The 16458-nt window shown below is 55.8% G+C and overlaps 3 protein-coding genes across 7 annotated transcripts; 1 reads left to right on the forward strand and 2 right to left on the reverse strand.

Annotated features, from left to right (window-relative positions):
• Nucleotides 1-33: 33 nt before the first annotated feature.
• Nucleotides 34-8732, reverse strand: NSFL1C (NSFL1 cofactor). Its single transcript, XM_052784225.1, has 9 exons — nucleotides 8575-8732; nucleotides 7775-7872; nucleotides 6710-6784; nucleotides 5388-5553; nucleotides 4950-5042; nucleotides 4211-4320; nucleotides 3623-3760; nucleotides 2951-3115; nucleotides 34-1891 (listed from the first exon to the last, which is right to left on the reverse strand). The coding sequence occupies exons 1-9, from the start codon at nucleotides 8674-8676 to the stop codon at nucleotides 1729-1731; spliced, it is 1110 nt and encodes a 369-aa protein (XP_052640185.1). The 5' UTR covers nucleotides 8677-8732; the 3' UTR covers nucleotides 34-1728.
• Nucleotides 8733-9103: 371 nt separating this feature from the next.
• On the reverse strand, nucleotides 9104-12063 carry LOC128140466 (tyrosine-protein phosphatase non-receptor type substrate 1-like). The gene is made up of 6 exons (XM_052784209.1): nucleotides 12000-12063; nucleotides 11506-11650; nucleotides 10801-11151; nucleotides 10221-10535; nucleotides 9736-10086; nucleotides 9104-9351 (listed from the first exon to the last, which is right to left on the reverse strand). Exons 2-6 carry the CDS (start codon nucleotides 11570-11572, stop codon nucleotides 9248-9250), a joined length of 1188 nt encoding a protein of 395 aa, XP_052640169.1. The 5' UTR covers nucleotides 11573-11650; nucleotides 12000-12063; the 3' UTR covers nucleotides 9104-9247.
• Nucleotides 11990-16192, forward strand: LOC128140484 (signal-regulatory protein gamma-like). 5 transcript variants are annotated; one of them, XR_008234758.1, is made up of 6 exons: nucleotides 11991-12317; nucleotides 13107-13457; nucleotides 13579-13816; nucleotides 14199-14241; nucleotides 14500-15020; nucleotides 15914-16192. XR_008234758.1 is itself a non-coding variant. In XM_052784277.1 (5 exons), the coding sequence occupies exons 1-5, from the start codon at nucleotides 12245-12247 to the stop codon at nucleotides 14626-14628; spliced, it is 831 nt and encodes a 276-aa protein (XP_052640237.1). In that variant the 5' UTR covers nucleotides 11990-12244; the 3' UTR covers nucleotides 14629-15083. The 5 variants fall into 5 exon arrangements, 4 of the variants coding, with proteins under 4 accessions (XP_052640237.1, XP_052640248.1, XP_052640258.1 ...); XM_052784277.1 differs by lacking the exon at nucleotides 15914-16192 and having other exon boundaries at nucleotides 11990-12317; nucleotides 14202-14241; nucleotides 14500-15083; XM_052784288.1 differs by lacking the exon at nucleotides 15914-16192 and having other exon boundaries at nucleotides 11990-12317; nucleotides 13579-13780; nucleotides 14500-15083.
• The last annotated feature ends 266 nt before the right edge of the window (nucleotides 16193-16458 follow it).

Genomic DNA, 16458 nt, shown 5'->3' on the forward strand with positions numbered 1-16458 from the left:
ATGGTAGCCACTATTAGAAAGGATCAAACGCTGTTTTCCTATTTTGTGGCCTTTTAATGGTAATTTTCACAATAATTTACAAATTTGTTGTTACGCACATTATATATCCATTTAGTAATGAAAAATGTAAGTTAATTCAGCTCTCGGTTGAGAAACTGTTGTAAAAATGCCCTTGCTAAGGTCTGGTATCTACTCCCACAGTTTTGTATTAATACAGCCAGCCAAGCGAGTTTCTCATGCTGAACCTGTCCAACCTGCTGGCCCTCCCCCAGCCTGCACTTCCCTACAGCTTGTTCTCTGCTCGCACCAAGGTGAGGACCTGGAAGCTTCAGAGTGATGAGGGGGGTGGACTTACAGCACAGTAGCAGCCGCAGGGCTCCAGTGTGACTAAGGCGGAAAGCGGATGGCGTGCTCCAACCCTTCGCACGGCAGCAATCCAGCCTCTCTCAAAGGGATACCGCTGGGCGCAGGGCAGCTCCCAGTTAGCTGATGTCTGGAGGCCCACTGTTCAGCACAGCTCCGAGTTCTGCGCTGAAGCCCAGGGCTTTGGATAGCAAGCATGCTGCGGGTCGGCGCAAAGTGCCGTGGCACAACGCTATATGGCAACTCGTACGTGTGACGCTACACCAGAGCTACCAGTCCCTCATGTCTAGGCATAACAAATTCACCTGTGGGATTCTGTTCAAAGGAAAGAAAAATATGGAGACCTGAGCCCAAAACATTAACAGCAGAACAGACCAAAGCTGGAGAATTCCAGGTGTTCAGTTATGTTAGTCCTCAGCAGAGGAGAGGAAATAAAGCAAAGGGTACTACAGCCTTGAGTTTTTCCACCTGAGCTGCTTCCATCCTCTCAATAATTCACCTCTCAAAATAAAACTTGCTTTCCAGTAAGACAGACTCTGTTTGCCCTTTCAGTCACTTCAAGCTGATTCAGCTTTGTGCCTTCTTGGAAAGAAAAAGTCAGCAGCAGGGTTTCTCAGAGAAATGCAATACAGCAAATTAGAACTGCAGTCAGTCTGGACTGCTGCAGAAAGTGCAGGCAGAGCAGGTGGGTACTGCAGTGAATGCCCCTAAGAGTTCTGCTGAGGGAAGGGAAGTCAGGACTTTCTCTCCAGAAAAGCCCAAGAAGAGTGTTAAACCTTGCACCTGCACACACACATCAGTTTTCCCCACACTGAGCAACAGCTGTTTCACAAAGACTTCCCCCATGAAGCTTTTACAGTAGTGTAACCATTATCCTGACAATCAGATCACCCATTCTCGTATAGTTTGTATTTAATGTGTGAAAACAAAGGGAGTACTTTGCAGCAGTCCCTGGAGGAGAGGGAAGAGCAAAAAGATTGTGATGAGCAGTCAGTTGGCAACGGTCAGAAACTGCTCCCTGGGAGCTCCCTTCCCCCTTACCTTCCTCCCCTCTAAAGAGCGCAGTAACGCAATCCACAAAGGTAACTGAACTCTCGTGGGAGAATTTGTGGCACAATAGGCTGCAGCTCCTTTCAAAACGGATTCGTTTTGTTTATTTATTTTAAAGTCCACTGATCATCATCACAAAAAAAAAAAAAAAAAAAACCATGGGAAATGCAACTAAAGAGAAAAAAAGTCCAACCAAGACCTAAGAACCCAGAGCTACGAGTAGATGTGAGCCCATGTTGCACAGCGCAGGTGCACACACAGGACAAGACGACACATGCGCACTGCAGGCAGGCGTGTGGCGAGAGGTGGGTTCCTTTATGTTAACCGCTGAACAATGACAGCATTGAGCAGGTTGGCTTCCTTCAGGGTTTGGTTCTCATCAGTCAGCTCTTTATTTGGGAAGGTGGTCATGAGGACGAAACTGGTGGCAGCCATCGCTGGCCGAGCATCTACTATGAAGAGTCGGATGTCACGGATCCTGCCCAAAGGGATCAAACACACAAGGGTGATCCTGTTACTAAACATCCTGTAAAAAATGCATGGCAACAGCCTAAATTCACCCTTTCCAGAGCATGCAACCCTGCAGTTGCTGCTCTTGTTTTTCAGCTAACAGTAGAGGCCACAGCCAGACGATTCAGATTTAACCTACTCCTCCGTAGGCTCCCATTCAGTGAAAATAACACAAGCTGCTTTATAAGCTAAAGACTTACAGCTAAATGTTCTTTTACACTGCCCAATGGGAATGTTTGTGTTGTCAGGCGGCTAGTTGAAATTGAAAGCTTCTGAATCCTTCAACATGAACAGATTAACAAATTGCTTGACACTAGCTGCTATAAGTGACTGAGCTCATCACACGCACCATAATCTAGATGATCTCAACTCCCAAGAGCAGCCAAAACAGTGACACTGGATCTATTTCCTGCACCCGATCGTAGAAGAAAGTTTTTGTAACTTTTTGCATCATGCTTGATTCTCTTCTAGAAACTGGAGGAATGAGTATAAACAAATGGCCACACTCTCTGAGATCAAGTAGGTGAGAAGGACTTCGGGAGAGAAGTCTAACGAAGCAGCAGGGTATATAAGCCACCTTTACTTGTCCAAGGGAACTGAACTGCTGTAAGAGTACTCCTTGGTGCTCCATTCAGCCCAGGGAACAGCCCAGTAGAAAAGTCTGAACTGAGAGTCAGAATAACTGAACCAAGTTCCTAATTATCTGACAGTTGCTAAAGCCCTTAGAAGAGATTCAGCTTTTTATAGGTAACGTTAAGGAAAGTTCTGCTGATAATACTGAAGGTCCCAGGTGCAGTATCACTGGCTATAATCCATCACTATTTGGAAAGCAAATCCTATCCTTCCAACAGTTAACGACTGCCTTAAAACCCCACAATAACTTTATTCCTATTCACCTACACAGAAGGATCCCCAGAGCTCCCTTTAGCAGGCTAGCCAGGATTTTAACATCTGCTCCATCTGTGCAGTTTGCAGCATCATTCAGGCCTTCCCAGTTAGTAACCTGTGTTTCCTGTTGCGTTTGTACCTGTGATTGTGGTTAAACTTCTGGACCAGTCGCCCACCGTCAGCAAGCCGGATTTGGATGTTGGTGATGGGCTCCGACTCATCAATAGCGATGGCAGAACTGGCTTTGGCTTCATTCTCTGCCTGCTGGGCTGGCGAGCTGGTGCCCATCACCTGGGGCACAGTGCTGAGAACAGGGAGACACAAGGCGAGCTGTTAAAAACCAAACGACTCACCTGGCTGCAGGGTGCCAGGAGTCAGGCAGTGAGCTTATCGCCTGCTGGGCCCAACTACCAGGGTTCCTAGTCAAGAGACACCAATGCAAGTTGGAATTGAGAATTTAGGAGTCTGCTAGTCAGCAGGAACTTGTCTAGAACTTCACCTCTGCCATCTCCCTCTGCAGCACTGCATCACAGGTCTTCACACACCCACAGGAACAGGGGCAGTGTAACTTGGAAACACTGCTTCTACGTGACATGTCATGGTGGTTCCAAACCAGGGATCCGCCTCCTGCCACAGAAAGGCTGAGCACGCCAGTAAACCTAATTTCCTCTCTTAGAGGAACACCTCACACACTGCAGGCACCAAGTGCGTTTTCTTCAGAAAGATGAATCAAAAGGCTCAATCCAGCAAAACTCTCAAAGTGACTCTCTCACATCACACACATAGTAAACCAGCGCTGCTGTCTTCTTACCTGCCCAGCTTCTGTCCTTCTCCAGTAAAAGCTTTGAATACACTTTTAGGTTTCACATACTCCTCATCACGGTGATCCTCCATATCCAGGTTCACTTGTCCGCCCCGTGCTAACCTGCGCAGCTCTGCCGGGACTTCCCTGCAAAGAGAGTGTCCTAAGGCAGCTGCCTGAAGAAACAAGTCAAGAAAGTGCAGAGAAAAAGTGCCAGCCACAGCCCTCTGGAATTTCAGGAATTGCAGTGAGCCCTTGCTTAATTAACAGGGCAGATGCACACCTTCCCACTAACAGACACAAATTAAAGATTACTTTTCCCTGGCCCTCACCTGGAGTGACACGATGCAATAGAAATCCTCAGCCCAAATATGAAAGTCTGTTCACTTCAAACTCTCAAGGCCCCATACAAACCAAAGCCACTTCCCACTTATCTGAAGTAAATGTTCAAATCTGCCCTCCCATAGTTTCCACATTAAGAATCTAGCTCTTATAAGAAAGCTCAGGTGAAATGTGCCATTTATTCAGCATCCTGGATTCCACAAAGGCTTGTGTTTCAGAAAACAGCTATTCTTTCTCTCCCCTCTTGCTACATACCCTCTGCGGATATCATCAAGAAACTGGGCATTGGACGGATCCTGGTAGCTCCTCAGTTCTCCGCTATCCAGACTGAATCCACTCTTCCAGAGCTTCAGTACAACATGCACCTGCAGCAGCCCCCAAACAACAGTCAGCCTCACTGAAGCATCTTAGTAAGAACAATAACCGGACACAAAGTGAAAAGTTCCTGACCGGCAGAGGAATTTCAAGATGCACAAAACATTCCAGTCAGGTTCCTCTGGGCTGAGGGAAAAACCCAAAGCACTCACACATCAATTGCTAGAAGGTGGCACCACAGACCCCTTTCTGATAAATATGGTTGAAGACCCAAGGGTGTGCTAGGCAAGGAGCCTAAACCAAGCTCCCACCACAGCCTAGATGGGTATTTGCTCACAAGCCAAGCACGAGAGTCCTGCATTGATGCTGCTAGCTCCACATCTCTTCAACGGATAAAGCAGCATTAATTACCCAGTGCTCTTTGCACACTATTTTTTGCAATCTGCCCTTCTAAGGAACACTCAGATTCTTAATTAAAAGATCATCAAAAAACTGCTTACGCAAGACCCAAGCATCTATTATTTTCTAATCAGAAATCCCACGAGAAGCAGGATTTACCATACTTCCATCCTCTTGAATTTCTATCAAGCTTTATAACTCTCTGGGCTTGCGAGCTGTGTAGCTACAGCAGAGAAATCCCTCGGGTGACATCTACAAAACAGAACAGAGAGATACTCACATCCTGAGCAGAGTTCTGTCTCCTCTCTCCTGCCACATAAGCAGACTCCTCCTCTGGAGTAGCCCCAAGGCGATACCCTCCCCCTGCAAAAGGCTGCAAGAGAGAGGGACGGGCAAAGAGGTTATAGAGTGACACAAACCCAAGACAGCTTGCTTCCCTTTCCCCAACAACATTATGGATGAACAGGGGGGCTTCATGGCATCAGCAACATCTATTGTCCTGCAGGCACAGTGACCAGCTTGAACAAGTTAATAAATATGGCACAAGAAAGCAGCTTTTCTTGCCACTGTGACACACGAATTGGAGCTGCACTAAGAGAGAAGTCCAGACTTAGCTGCCCTTTTAAGGTTATTCCAGGACTCCACAGTACCAAACAGCTGTCACAGTGGGAGCCTTAACTGAAACAGGGAACAGAAGGAAGAACTCATCACTCCTCACTTTAGGCTTGCTAGTCTCGCCACCGCTCTTGGCTGTCCGATCAACCGCCACTGCACCGTGCTCCTTTGCTCCTTTGAACAGATCCTCCACCAGTTCGTTGGGACTCTTCTTCCTTGGAGGACCAACGATCTGCTGTCCACTTCTCTCTGAGCCACCGGCATAAAACCTAACAGAAAGCACATGGCTTCTGGGTAAGACTGGACCGCTGCTTCTCCAGGAGACGCACGTGACAGGACCCAGCAGTTTTATATCAGGATTCAGTTCATTTTTGTCCAACTTGGATCTACAAATATTAGCTACTACCAGTGGATCTCCTACTGTAGCCACTTACAAGTTCCTGTACTGCAGAGGGTTTCTTTTTACGTCAGTTACTATAAAATTATCCATTGATCAACAGGAATAAAGTGGTAACAACTCTCTCGGCCCTAGCAAGGGAAACAGTCCACACTGACAAGGCTCAGTTTCAAATGCTATATTACCATGCTGAACAAGACTTCCAGCACACCTCTGATCTGTCAGATGGAAGAAAATGGGCAACATCTAACAGGTATTTTGAGGGAAGGCACATGTCTGTGCCACACTGAAAGATCACCACACACAGGACAGATCTAAACGGGAAGCAATGAACACACGGTGAAGTGCAATTAAGCACTTCTGGAAGATCGGGTTTATTAGCTTCCAGATGGCTCGTAACACATACAGAGCAAGCTCACATCTGTTCGAAGACGACCACACAGTCTACCTAGACTGAGCCACCTTAAGATACATCAGTTCCATTCAATTTACCTTGCCTGTTAACCTTAAGGGTATTTAACTACTTACAGCTGACATCGTAGACAGCTTTCCCACTCGTATACCATGTTCCCATTGGAAAGGGGACCTACATTTTTCTTTCCACCTCCACACTCCATTACGTTACCCTTAAGCAGCACTTAAAAAACCAAACCAAACCAACAAAAACACCCAACCAACCCCCCCCAAAACCCAGGCAGAAAGAAAAGCAATCCCTGCATTATTCCCACATTTCTGTTCTCTACAGACACAACTGATGATCTGGGCTTTTTCCTATTCTTAACCTTGGGCTTCCACATCCTACCTTGGGCTTTCAACAGCACAATTCAGCAATGAAAACTGGTATTTATACAGCCATGTACAGACTTTGCACTGACCAACCTTACCGGGTCAAATCTAAGATTTCTCAATACAGGAATTTTGTATCGACTTAAATCTGCTTTTTAAAAAAACACTGTACACAAGTGGCAAGCCATCACAAAAGGGCAGGGATAAACACACAGGTGTTAAGTCTTTAACTGAAAACTTACCGCTGTCCCTCCTCCTCTTCATCATCCTCCTCCTGCGCATGAACAAGGTCTCTAAACGATGTTACTCTGTGGTCACTGCAAAAGTCAATTGGAGAAGTACGTCAGCCTCATGACACGTTTCAACAACATGAGCAAAAGCTCCTGAACACAGCAGTTAGGTTGACCCTGTCCTACTTTCAGGGTCTGATTCATTACTCTATGAAATGACAGGTCAGTACTGGTGTAACCGAGCGGTAAACCGAGCTCTTGGACCTCTCTGCCAACCACACCAAAGAGAAAACTGGAGTGGGAGCACTGGAGGAGGCTCAGATGGCGGCTGCAGCCACAGAAAAAGCAGCGGGTCTTCAGTCTTCTCTGCTCGCGTACTAGATTTTGTTGCTTCTTCCAAAGAGCCGCCACTTCTGAACCTGCACAAGCACAGGTTTCTCTTCCAGGCCCCAGGACAGTCCAGCCTCCACGTCTTTCCCCTCCTGTTTTTTCTGCCAAGGCTGTTAGCTATGATCCAAACTGAAGCAGGGTTCTTCTGCAATATGGACTTTATTCACCAAAGCCTGAGCCGAGAGCACTTTTCCTTCAGCATATAGTCAGTAGCTCCTTCTCTTTAAAACTGGATAGTATTTCCCTACTGCACAGGGATTTGGTAAGGCAAAAATAACTTCCTTTGGTAAAAAGCTCGACTTCATCGGATCAGGTGTCACACAAAATTAGAAAATATTTTTCCTGTGAAGATACAATCTGCTCAAATGAAAGTGTCACCAACCGATTATCTTCTAACCTCAAAAGACAAATCAAGTTTTTCCTGACCAATGAGGCAAGTTGTCCTAACTGATTTTTGGGTTAGTTGTGCCGTAACATCTGCGCTTCTGATGTACAAATGCTGAGGTTTTCACAATTTCTAGAGAAGTATATGAGGTGAAGCAGACCTAAACGCAGAACTATTTCTCCTGAAAATTAACATACATCAGTGCTTTAGACAGAGCTTGCGTTTTTACATAAATAGTTTTCACTGTCAGGTTTACAAGCCGCTGATAAACAGATCGGCCTGAGCTGAAGCTCCCTCCTCACCTGGCTGCAGTGCCTCTGGATATAGAGCTGGGTGTCGGCTGGGGAAGAGTCAGAATGTCCTCATCACCCCCGTCCTCATAGAAACTGGCAAGCGCAATCTGGAAAGGAACACCACAGGAGCTTTTCAGCATGAGAGCAAAAACAGCAAAACCACACCCAAATAACATACAGACATTTCATGTAATTTCCCCCTTTGGAGGTCCTAGCAAAGATGAGGCTTTGCCAGCTTCTGACGTTTGGCTTTATCGTGGTAGGACACTCACCGCTACAGGTATGCCAGAGCAACCCACCCTTATTCTGCAATATTTCTACAGGGGTTGTGCTAAAATTACTGTTTTGAAACAGTTGCTTTTGTGACATCCGTGAGCAGACTCGGAGATTAACACAGCTGGATCGTTTGAGGGGGACGGGAGACAGGAGCGGGTCAGAGTGGTGGCCGATCTCCCCCTTAATTTGGGGGTGCCGGGACTGCTGCTGACAGTACAAACGGTGAAGCACTAACAACCGCACGAGCGTTCAAGGAAAACCCACGCAAACCCGGCAAAACCCAGACACCCCCCCCCCCCCCCGGTTCTTCGCCCCGTTCTAGAAATTAGCTATGTTCAAATTAACGAGAGAACCAGGACGGGCTTCGGCCCCAACCAGCCCCCGGACCCGCGGCACCGGCGGAGACCGACCCTCGCGGGCCGGGGACTAGGGAGCGGCCGCCGGGCGAGGCCTTGAACCTGCAGGAGACCGAGCTCCCGGTCCAACGCTCCCGCTCCCGCCGCCGCCGACGGCGGGGAGGACGACGGGGCTACCTGGAGATCCCAACCGGCGGACTCCAGGAAGAAACGCGCTCGCTCCTCCTCGACACCGGTCACGGCCACGAACTCCCTCAGCGCCTCCTCCCTATCCGCCATCTTGCCGCGGTGCAGCGCCTAAACCCCGCCGGGGCCCGCGCCAGCCCCGCCCCTCCACGCCCCGCCCCGTGTGCGCCGACAAACGCTACCGGCTGGAAACACCTAGGAGCGACCAGCCCCGCTCTGCTCTCTGCACAGCGACCCCTGGCGGCCCGGCGGTGCGATGCGCCGAGCACCGGGTGCGCAGCGCCGAGCACCGCGATGCGAAACGCCGAGCACCGGGACGGGCACCCCCCCCCCCCAATTAACCCGAGCCCTCCGGCGGTCTTACGGCGCTGCCCCTGCCGGTGACGCAGCCAGGGGCTGTCCCGGTTCCCCCCGCCAAGGCTCCACCGTCCCGCTCCCGCCGCTGGCCAGGGCTGCCGCGGGGGTCTGCGCCAGGGGACGAGTGGCCGGGACGGGTGGCGTGGAGCAGTCCAGGGCAACCTTTGCATCGCAGCCCCTTTATTTCCCGGTATACACGACAAAGCCGGCGGCAGCCGAGTCCCGGGACCCGCTCCCGGTGCTGCGATCCGAGGAACCGAAGGTCGACGCGGAGTGGGATGAGGTGGCGGACCTGGCATTTCCCTTCTCATGCCCTCGCACGCTTGAAGAGGAAGATGAGGAGGCCGCCGAGAAGCCCCTTCTCTAGCAGGATGCCAAGCCACAAGCCAGGGCTGGACAGGAGGCACACACCTGCAGTGGGGACAGGGGACATGAGCGTGTCTTCAGGGAAGACCCGTCCAGCCATGCAGGTGAAAGGCACCCGTTGCCCCAGCCCCGTTCTGTGGTCCGGCCCAGACACGACTCGGGGGGTGGGTTTGGTTGTGGGGAGAAGCGTTGGGCTGTCAGACCGGGCTCTGCCACCCCCACCCAGCCTTACAGCTGGGGTTGGGCTGGTGACACCTGAAGCACCAAGAATGGCGGCTCAGTACCTGCTAGCATCACACCCCCCCAACCCCCCAATATGGAGTTTTTCTGTCCTTGAACCAGACTCTGGTGGGACTTTGAGCTTTCTCAGGGGGGGTGACATCTTACAGCCTCCCCGGCAGGGACCGCATCCCAGCGGCTCTCATGCACCGTTACCTGCCTGGGTCCTGTCGCTCGATCCCCCCCTGGCTGGGGCAGCGATCCACAGGGTGGCCGTCCCGCTGATGGGGTCCTGGGCATCGTGCACCACTCGGCAGGTGAACACGGACCCGTTCTTCTCCTCCGTCGCTTGGACCTCCACCACGCTCCTCAGCTCAAACAAGCCCCGGGGGGTCTCCACCGGCTGGGAGATGTTCTCCACCTTTATCTCCATCCCGTTCTCCAGCCAGGCGACGGCCACATCTCTTGGGTAAAACCCCTTCACGTGGCAGGTGAAGTTCATGGTCTTGTTCACCTCAACGGGGCTCGGCACGTCAGCGACCACGCTGACGCTGGGGGAAACTGGGAAGAGAGGCAGCACCTGGTGCCTGGCGTCCCCCGGCTCTGCTGCCCACAGGGTGCCCTGTCCCTGTCCTGGGACCCCCAGCCCCACAGGAGCTGGGCACCCCGAGCGCCGGTTCCCCCCCAGCCCTCACCTCGCAGGGCTTTGCTGAGCTTGTACATCCCCCTCAGCGGGGTCATCAGCGTGGAGTGCCGCACCTCACAGATGAGCTGCGAGCGGACATCGTCCTCCTGCAGTGTCACCACCGCAGTGCTGGACATGTTGTAGGAGGATTTCGTCTGCCCAAGGGTGATATTGGGCGGCTGAACTGAGATCCGGTCCTTGCCCTTGAACCATTTCACCTCAACCTCTTTGGGGAAGAACCCTCCGGCCGTGCAGGTAAAAGGCACCCGTTGCCCCAGCCCCGTTCTGTTGTTGGGTCCGGACACGAATGGGGGGGTGGGTTTGGCTGTGGGGAGAAGCGTGGGGCCGTCAGACCAGGCTCTGCCACCCCCACCCAGCCCGGGGCTGCAGGGACCGGGGTCTCCCATGGGGGCACGGATGTGCCTGGGGATGGCCCATGGGACCCTCTCCTGGGACCGGCCCCCGAGCCCCTTCCCCATCCCCGCTCGCCCCGAGCGGAGCCCACCGGGCTGAGATGGGCCAGGATGGGCCAGGGGCAGCTCCCAGCAGGGCTGGTTCCCACTGGGAGCTGCTCTGGGAGCCCCACTCACCGTGCACGGACACCACCGTGCCCTTTCCATGCCGAAACACATCAAGACTGCCCAGCCGTTTGTCGAACTTCACGCAGTAATAGGTGCCGGCATCCTCGGGGCGAACATCCCTGATGCGGATGCTGAAGTCTGTGTTGGACTCACTCACTACCCTCGTCACGCGGGGGAAGGAACCCGCCTGTTCATAAACGGTCTCGCTCCCACTGCCCCAGCCCTTCAGCCACTTCGTGGGGCCAGGGGGACCAGTTCCAGACGTGGTGCAGGTCAGGGTGAGCGTCTGCCCCGCTGCCACCGACACCTTGTCCTGGGGCTGCTGCAGCTCGAAGTCTGGACCCCCCTGGGCACCCGCACCTGGGCACAGCAACAGGAGGGTTTGGGGCTGATGAGGGGCCCTGGAGCTGGGACACAGCACGGGGCATCGCCAGACCCCCGGCCCCAAACCCAGAGCAGGGGACAAAGAGACATCCCTGCCCCTCGCCCCCCGGGGCAGCCAGCACGGCTGGTGACTGCGGGACGGGGAGAGCCCGGGGCTTCCGGGACATTCTGGAGTAAACCAAACTCTTCAGCTGGGGAAAAAAGCAAGCTGGAAGGGAGGCAGTGAGAGAAGAGCCCCAGATACCCACGGGCACAGGGGATTGCTCCGCCAGCGGCGCAGGGGAGCGTGCCGTGGGAAAGGTGCTGGGGCTGTGCTGGGACCCCACTCACCTGGGGGTCTCCGGAGCAGAAGCAGCATCAAGTAGGGGAGAGGCAGTGCCCATGTCACCAGAGCCATGGTGATTCCCACGTCCTGCTCCGTGAAGGCTCAGCTCGGCTCGGCTCGGCTCAGCAGGGCAGGGTGCTGGGCTCTCTCCTGGCAAAGGGGAAGGAAGGGGCTCACCGCTGGCCAAGTTCCTCCACGGACCCCTTGCACAAGTCCCAGCCGGTTCCCACAGCGTTGACACCATCTCACGTCACGAGGCCGGTCCTCGCCAGTGATGTCAGTCCTGCTCTCCCCACGGATGCGGGCCACGGCCACCGGCATGGGGCGACCAAAGAGAGGGGGCCCGATCCCGGCACCCCGGGCTGTCGGGGGGACACCCGGCCCTTGCCAGCAGGATCGGGCCACGGCTTGACCTCTCCGATGGGCCGGTGGTGCAGAGCTCACCCGGGGCTTCACCTGAGCCCCCCACACCCCTCCCTGCAGCCAACGCTCGCCAAACCGAGAAGGAGCCCGAGCCGCTCTCCTGCCCCGTCCCCGCTGGGGCCAGACCCGGAGCCGCTTCGCCCTCGGCGGATGCCCTTCGGGGATAAAGCCCGGCGGAGCTGCCGGCCGATTCTGCCGCTTTGCCCGCCCCGGGGCAGGCACCAAAAGCGTTAACAGCCCGCTCCCTCTCGCCTCCATTTCCTGTGCAGCTTCTCCTTTTTCCTTCTCCCGGAGCCCGGAGCCCAAAGTTTGGCAGTGCCGATGGCCTGGCGTGCCGCTGCGGCCGTTCGGCTCCTATTCGGCCAGCTCAGCCTCTTCCCGCTGTGGTTCTCGGGTGAGTCCGGAACGGCGACAGTCGTCCCCCCCCCGCCACCTCTGCCGCTTCCCTGCCCCGCCGCCGGCTGCTGCTGCTGCCCGGGACCGGGGTTGGGGGGACGGGGGACGGGGACGGCGGGGGAGAGGCCCGGCGGCCGCGGCAGATCGGTGACGCGAGCAGGTCGGACGGGGAACGGGGGACTTTCCTCCTCCGACCACCTTTTTGGGATGCCGGGGGGGTGAGGCGGGCGGGGTGTGCAGCGCCGAGCACCGGGACGTGCGGCCCCGAGCCCCGCCGAGCCGGTGTCGAAGGTAGCGGGGGGGGGGCTTTGGGCAGGAGGGGTTTGGGGGCAGGAGGGGCTTGGGGGCTGCGTTCGGCTCCAGGGCTGCACATCCCCGCTCAGAGCCGGCTCCCGGCTGGCCCCCGAGCCGTGAACCCCGCTTCCTCGCAGAGCCCCGGTAATCTTGGCTCCTGTTGTACAGAGCCGGGGCGTTAATGTTTAACAGCACTCGGGAGTTTTTCCTGCCAGGAATTCCCCTTGGCTCTCTCTGTACCTCTCTGGAGTCCGAGCAACCCGCAGCACCTCCTGTTAATGACGCGACAGGGGAGGCAAATTTGCTCCTTGTTCGTTTTGAACCCAGCTCCCGCCGCTCCCAGCGCCTGCGGTTTGTCTCTGCCATATCCAGGGATATTTCTCAGCTGAGCTGCTGCAAACTCGGAGCGAGCTGGGGCTTCTCTGGGTGAGCGAAGCAAGGCCTCTCCTCGCTCCGACGCTCAGCCCCAAACCCTCCTGTCGCTGTGCCCCAGGTGTGGGTGCCCAGGGGGGTCCGGACTTCGAGCTGCAGCAGCCCCAGGACAAGGTGTCGGTGGCAGCGGGGCAGACGCTCACCCTGACCTGCACCACGTCGGGAACTGGTCCCACTGGCCCTGTGAAGTGGCTGAAGGGCTGGGGCAGTGGGAACGAGACCGTTTATGAACAGAGGGGTTCCTTCCCCCGCGTGACGAGGGTAGTGAGTGAGTCCAACACAGACTTCAGCATCTGCATCAGGGATGTTCGCCCCGAGGATGCCGGCACCTATTACTGCGTGAAGTTCAGGAAACTGGTGGGCGGTCTTGATGTGTTTCGGCGTGGAAAGGGCACGGTGGTGTCCCTGCATGGTGAGTGCAGCCCAGCGGGACACCGGTCCCTGGGGACCCCATCCCACAGCCCCCATCCTGCCTGCGGCGGGGTCCCAAGCTGCCCACCACCCTCTGCCTGCTCTGCCTTGTATCTCCACAGATAGAGCCCTGGTTCCCAGCATGGTGGCTGCAGCTGTAGTGCTCTGCTTCCTCCTCCTCCTTGGCCTCTTTGTCACCCTTTGCATGTACAGGAGGAAGCGCAGGGGCGAGGCAGAGAGCCAGCGCCTGGCCAGGCTGGCAGCCGTGGGCAGCTTCTTGCCCATCCGTCTGCGGTGCTGTGCAGGGAACCCTGGCACCCCCAGGTCCGTACCCACCACCTCTTCCTTCTGCACCCCGAGGTGAGCGAACTGCCTTATCCACCTGCTTTATCCTGGTTTCCTCTCCCTCCAAAGCAGTGATTATCCCCAGAAAAAGTCCTTTACTCACAGGCGCATTGCTGCGCTGCATCGCTTCTCTCTGCGTTTCACAGGAGCATGTGGTGGGGAGCACCCAGCGCTGGGGAGCTCCCTGCAGCCCCTCACCGTGGTGTCTGAGCCCGGCCCAGGCGGGCAGACAGCATGTTGTCCCTCTTCTCTGCCTTCAGCACAGGCGTTGTGTGTGGCCATGTGCCACAAAGCCCACCTAAAATTTGGGAGGGGAATTGAGGAGAGCCATGCTCAGTGGAGTGGGGAGGGGACCTGGCTTCCTTTAGCTCTAATGGCCGTCCTTCCCCCCCCCCAGCAGCGAAATCGTGGATGCAGAGACCTCACATCTGCCCAGCCAGGTAAGAGTGAGCCACGAGTATGGGGAAGAGCATTCCATGCCAATGCCCTGGCTTGCAGGGACTCTGCAAGGCTCCGGGGCCAGGGTGGGCACTGGCGGAGCAGCAGCTGCCTGCACGTGGTCCCAGCACGCTCCGCACCACAGCGTGGGGCCGTCTCTGCAGCCGTGGCACCGCCATCCCGGCTTGAACCTGCCATTTGGGTTATTTTTGCAAGATTTTTCTTGTGACGGCATTCACCATTTGTGTGCACTTCTGCAGCAAGGCAGCAAGGAGGACAATGACATCCACTATGCCGATCTCCAGCCCCTGCCCGCAGCCCCGCGGCACGGCAGGACCCCCAGCGCAGCCTGCTCCGAGTACGCCAGCATCAGGGTAGCTGCCAAGTGATGTGTGGCACCGCAGCCTGCAAGGCCAAAGAGCCCGTTTCGGGGGAGGAAGCAGGGACATTTCTGCAGGGCACAATAAAGAAGAAGTGGATCTGTTTGCATGGCACGCTCTGGCCCAAGGTCAGCACCCTGTGCTCGGAGCTGGCAAAGCTCCCCTAATTCATTCCCATCTCAGCAGCGGTGCCGGGTTGAGGCTCAGGGCCGGACTCGCCGTGCCAGGGCTCAGCAGCAGCTCTCCCAGGACCCATCAGCCATCTCGAACACGGGATCAAGCCACGAGGCTGAGCACCTCTGCCTTGTGCAAGCTGTTCGGTGCCGATTACACCAGGAGGACTTCACGCGTGCCTGTCTCCACCAGCATGGGCCACCACTGGCACTTTCCTGGCTCAGCAGGTCTGTCATTTGTGTTATCTTGTCACCGTACCGAGCACATCCTCATTAAAGCCAGCAAACAGCTGTGCCGTCCGGTCCTGCTGTGTTCTGAGCAAGGGTCCTTGGGAGACGCGTGCCCTCCGCAGCGCCGTCCCAGCTCACCCTGTGCTGCTGCCGGGCTCGTGCTGAGCCCCACGGGCAGCTCCCACCTCCCACCGTGCCCCCGGGCAGCTCCCCCGGGCAGGGTGGCTGCCTGGCTCCCACCAAACCTGCATCTTCTGACCACGCACAGGGCAGCTCTCAGGAGCAGCTCTCGGTGCCACTTTGCTGCAGCTCATGGGCCAAGGACCGGCCCTTGCCTGGCTTTCCCTGCCCTCCCAAAGGAGCCGGTATTCGGGAACGGGGCTCCTGATGCTGTGTTAAAATCAGGGCAGCTGGCACCAGCCTGCCTGCCCTTCCACCCCTTCTCCGTAACCTGTGCCCATCTCCTGCTCCGGCCCCAGCCAGTCCATGCACATCTGCTCCATGCACAACCCCTATTCCGTGCAAGTCTCCCGCTCCACGCTCATCCCCTGGCTCCATGCACATCTCCTCCACGCACACCCCTGCTCCGTGCACATCTGCTCCGTGCACATCTGCTTTGCGCACATCTGCTCCACACACGTCTCCTGCTCCGTGCACACATGCTCAGTGCCCAGCTCCGAGGGCAGCAGGCGGCCGAGGACGGAGCGTGGCGGTGGCGGGAAGCCGCAGAGCGTACGCTCCACGCCGGCCACAGCCGCAGCACCTGGATGCGCCCCGGCACGACGTGCCAGCACCCACCCACCCGTGGCAGCAGGTGCTCCCACCGCACCGTGTGCCACCACCAGCTAACACCCCCCCTTCACGGGCTAAGGGCGAAACACGCTTTTCAGGTAGAGGAACCTGCTGTTTCTGACACCGCTGCTGCCTGTAACCTTGAAAGCTGCTGCAGTTGTCGGTTTCCAACTTTATCTACTTTTTACGGTGAAATCAAAAAGAGAAGCGAAACAAGACAGCGTGAAATAGCAGCGTGTGTGTACGTACCCAAGGGAGCCTTGCTTGCCAGCAGAGATCCTCTCGGGGAGAGAATTGTTATGGGGGAGAGGAGCCACTACTGAAATTCATTTGCATGACTGAATAAGCATCTCCTGCTCTGGGGGACGTGCCCTGGGGACAGTTTTGTGTCATTTCTTTCTCAGGGGCGCTCAGCACCCTGTGGGCAAGGCGGCAGGGGGAGTTTGCCAGGGCAGGGGTCCATCGCTGCTGCCCCCAGCACCCGTCCCCAGCCTGGCCCCCTCTGCACCAGCCCCAGCGGCAGCGAGGGGCCGTGGGGGTGCCGGGGTGAAACCTCCGGTAGCACCGGGTCCCGAGTGGAGCCATCGCTGCACCGGGCAGCGGCTCGTTTCCTGGCCAAGGCGGCAGCTGTTCTGAGCAGGAC

Source organism: Harpia harpyja, chromosome 1 (assembly GCF_026419915.1).
Source record: "Harpia harpyja isolate bHarHar1 chromosome 1, bHarHar1 primary haplotype, whole genome shotgun sequence".
Classification (NCBI taxonomy): Eukaryota; Metazoa; Chordata; class Aves; order Accipitriformes; family Accipitridae; genus Harpia; species Harpia harpyja.

What these genes read in the sequence shown, in the direction of transcription:
- NSFL1C (XM_052784225.1), bottom strand. Translation starts at nt 8,676, where the DNA reads ATGGCGGATAGGGAGGAGGCGCTGAGGGAGTTCGTGGCCGTGACCGGT. An exon ending in GCGAGACTAGCAAGCCTAAA is followed by an intron (nt 5,043 to 5,387) that starts GTGAGGAGTGAT and finishes TCTCTCTTGCAG; the next exon opens with CCTTTTGCAGGGGGAGGGTA. An exon ending in GAAGGACAGAAGCTGGGCAG is followed by an intron (nt 3,116 to 3,622) that starts GTAAGAAGACAG and finishes CCCTGTTCTCAG; the next exon opens with CACTGTGCCCCAGGTGATGG.
- LOC128140466 (XM_052784209.1), bottom strand. Translation starts at nt 11,572, where the DNA reads ATGGCTCTGGTGACATGGGCACTGCCTCTCCCCTACTTGATGCTGCTT. An exon ending in GCTCAGCAAAGCCCTGCGAG is followed by an intron (nt 10,087 to 10,220) that starts GTGAGGGCTGGG and finishes CTCTCTTCCCAG; the next exon opens with TTTCCCCCAGCGTCAGCGTG. An exon ending in CAGGACCCAGGCAGGTAACG is followed by an intron (nt 9,352 to 9,735) that starts GTGCATGAGAGC and finishes TCCCCACTGCAG; the next exon opens with GTGTGTGCCTCCTGTCCAGC.
- LOC128140484 (XM_052784263.1), top strand. Translation starts at nt 12,245, where the DNA reads ATGGCCTGGCGTGCCGCTGCGGCCGTTCGGCTCCTATTCGGCCAGCTC. An exon ending in CTTCCCGCTGTGGTTCTCGG is followed by an intron (nt 12,318 to 13,106) that starts GTGAGTCCGGAA and finishes GCTGTGCCCCAG; the next exon opens with GTGTGGGTGCCCAGGGGGGT. An exon ending in CCTCACATCTGCCCAGCCAG is followed by an intron (nt 14,242 to 14,499) that starts GTAAGAGTGAGC and finishes GCACTTCTGCAG; the next exon opens with CAAGGCAGCAAGGAGGACAA.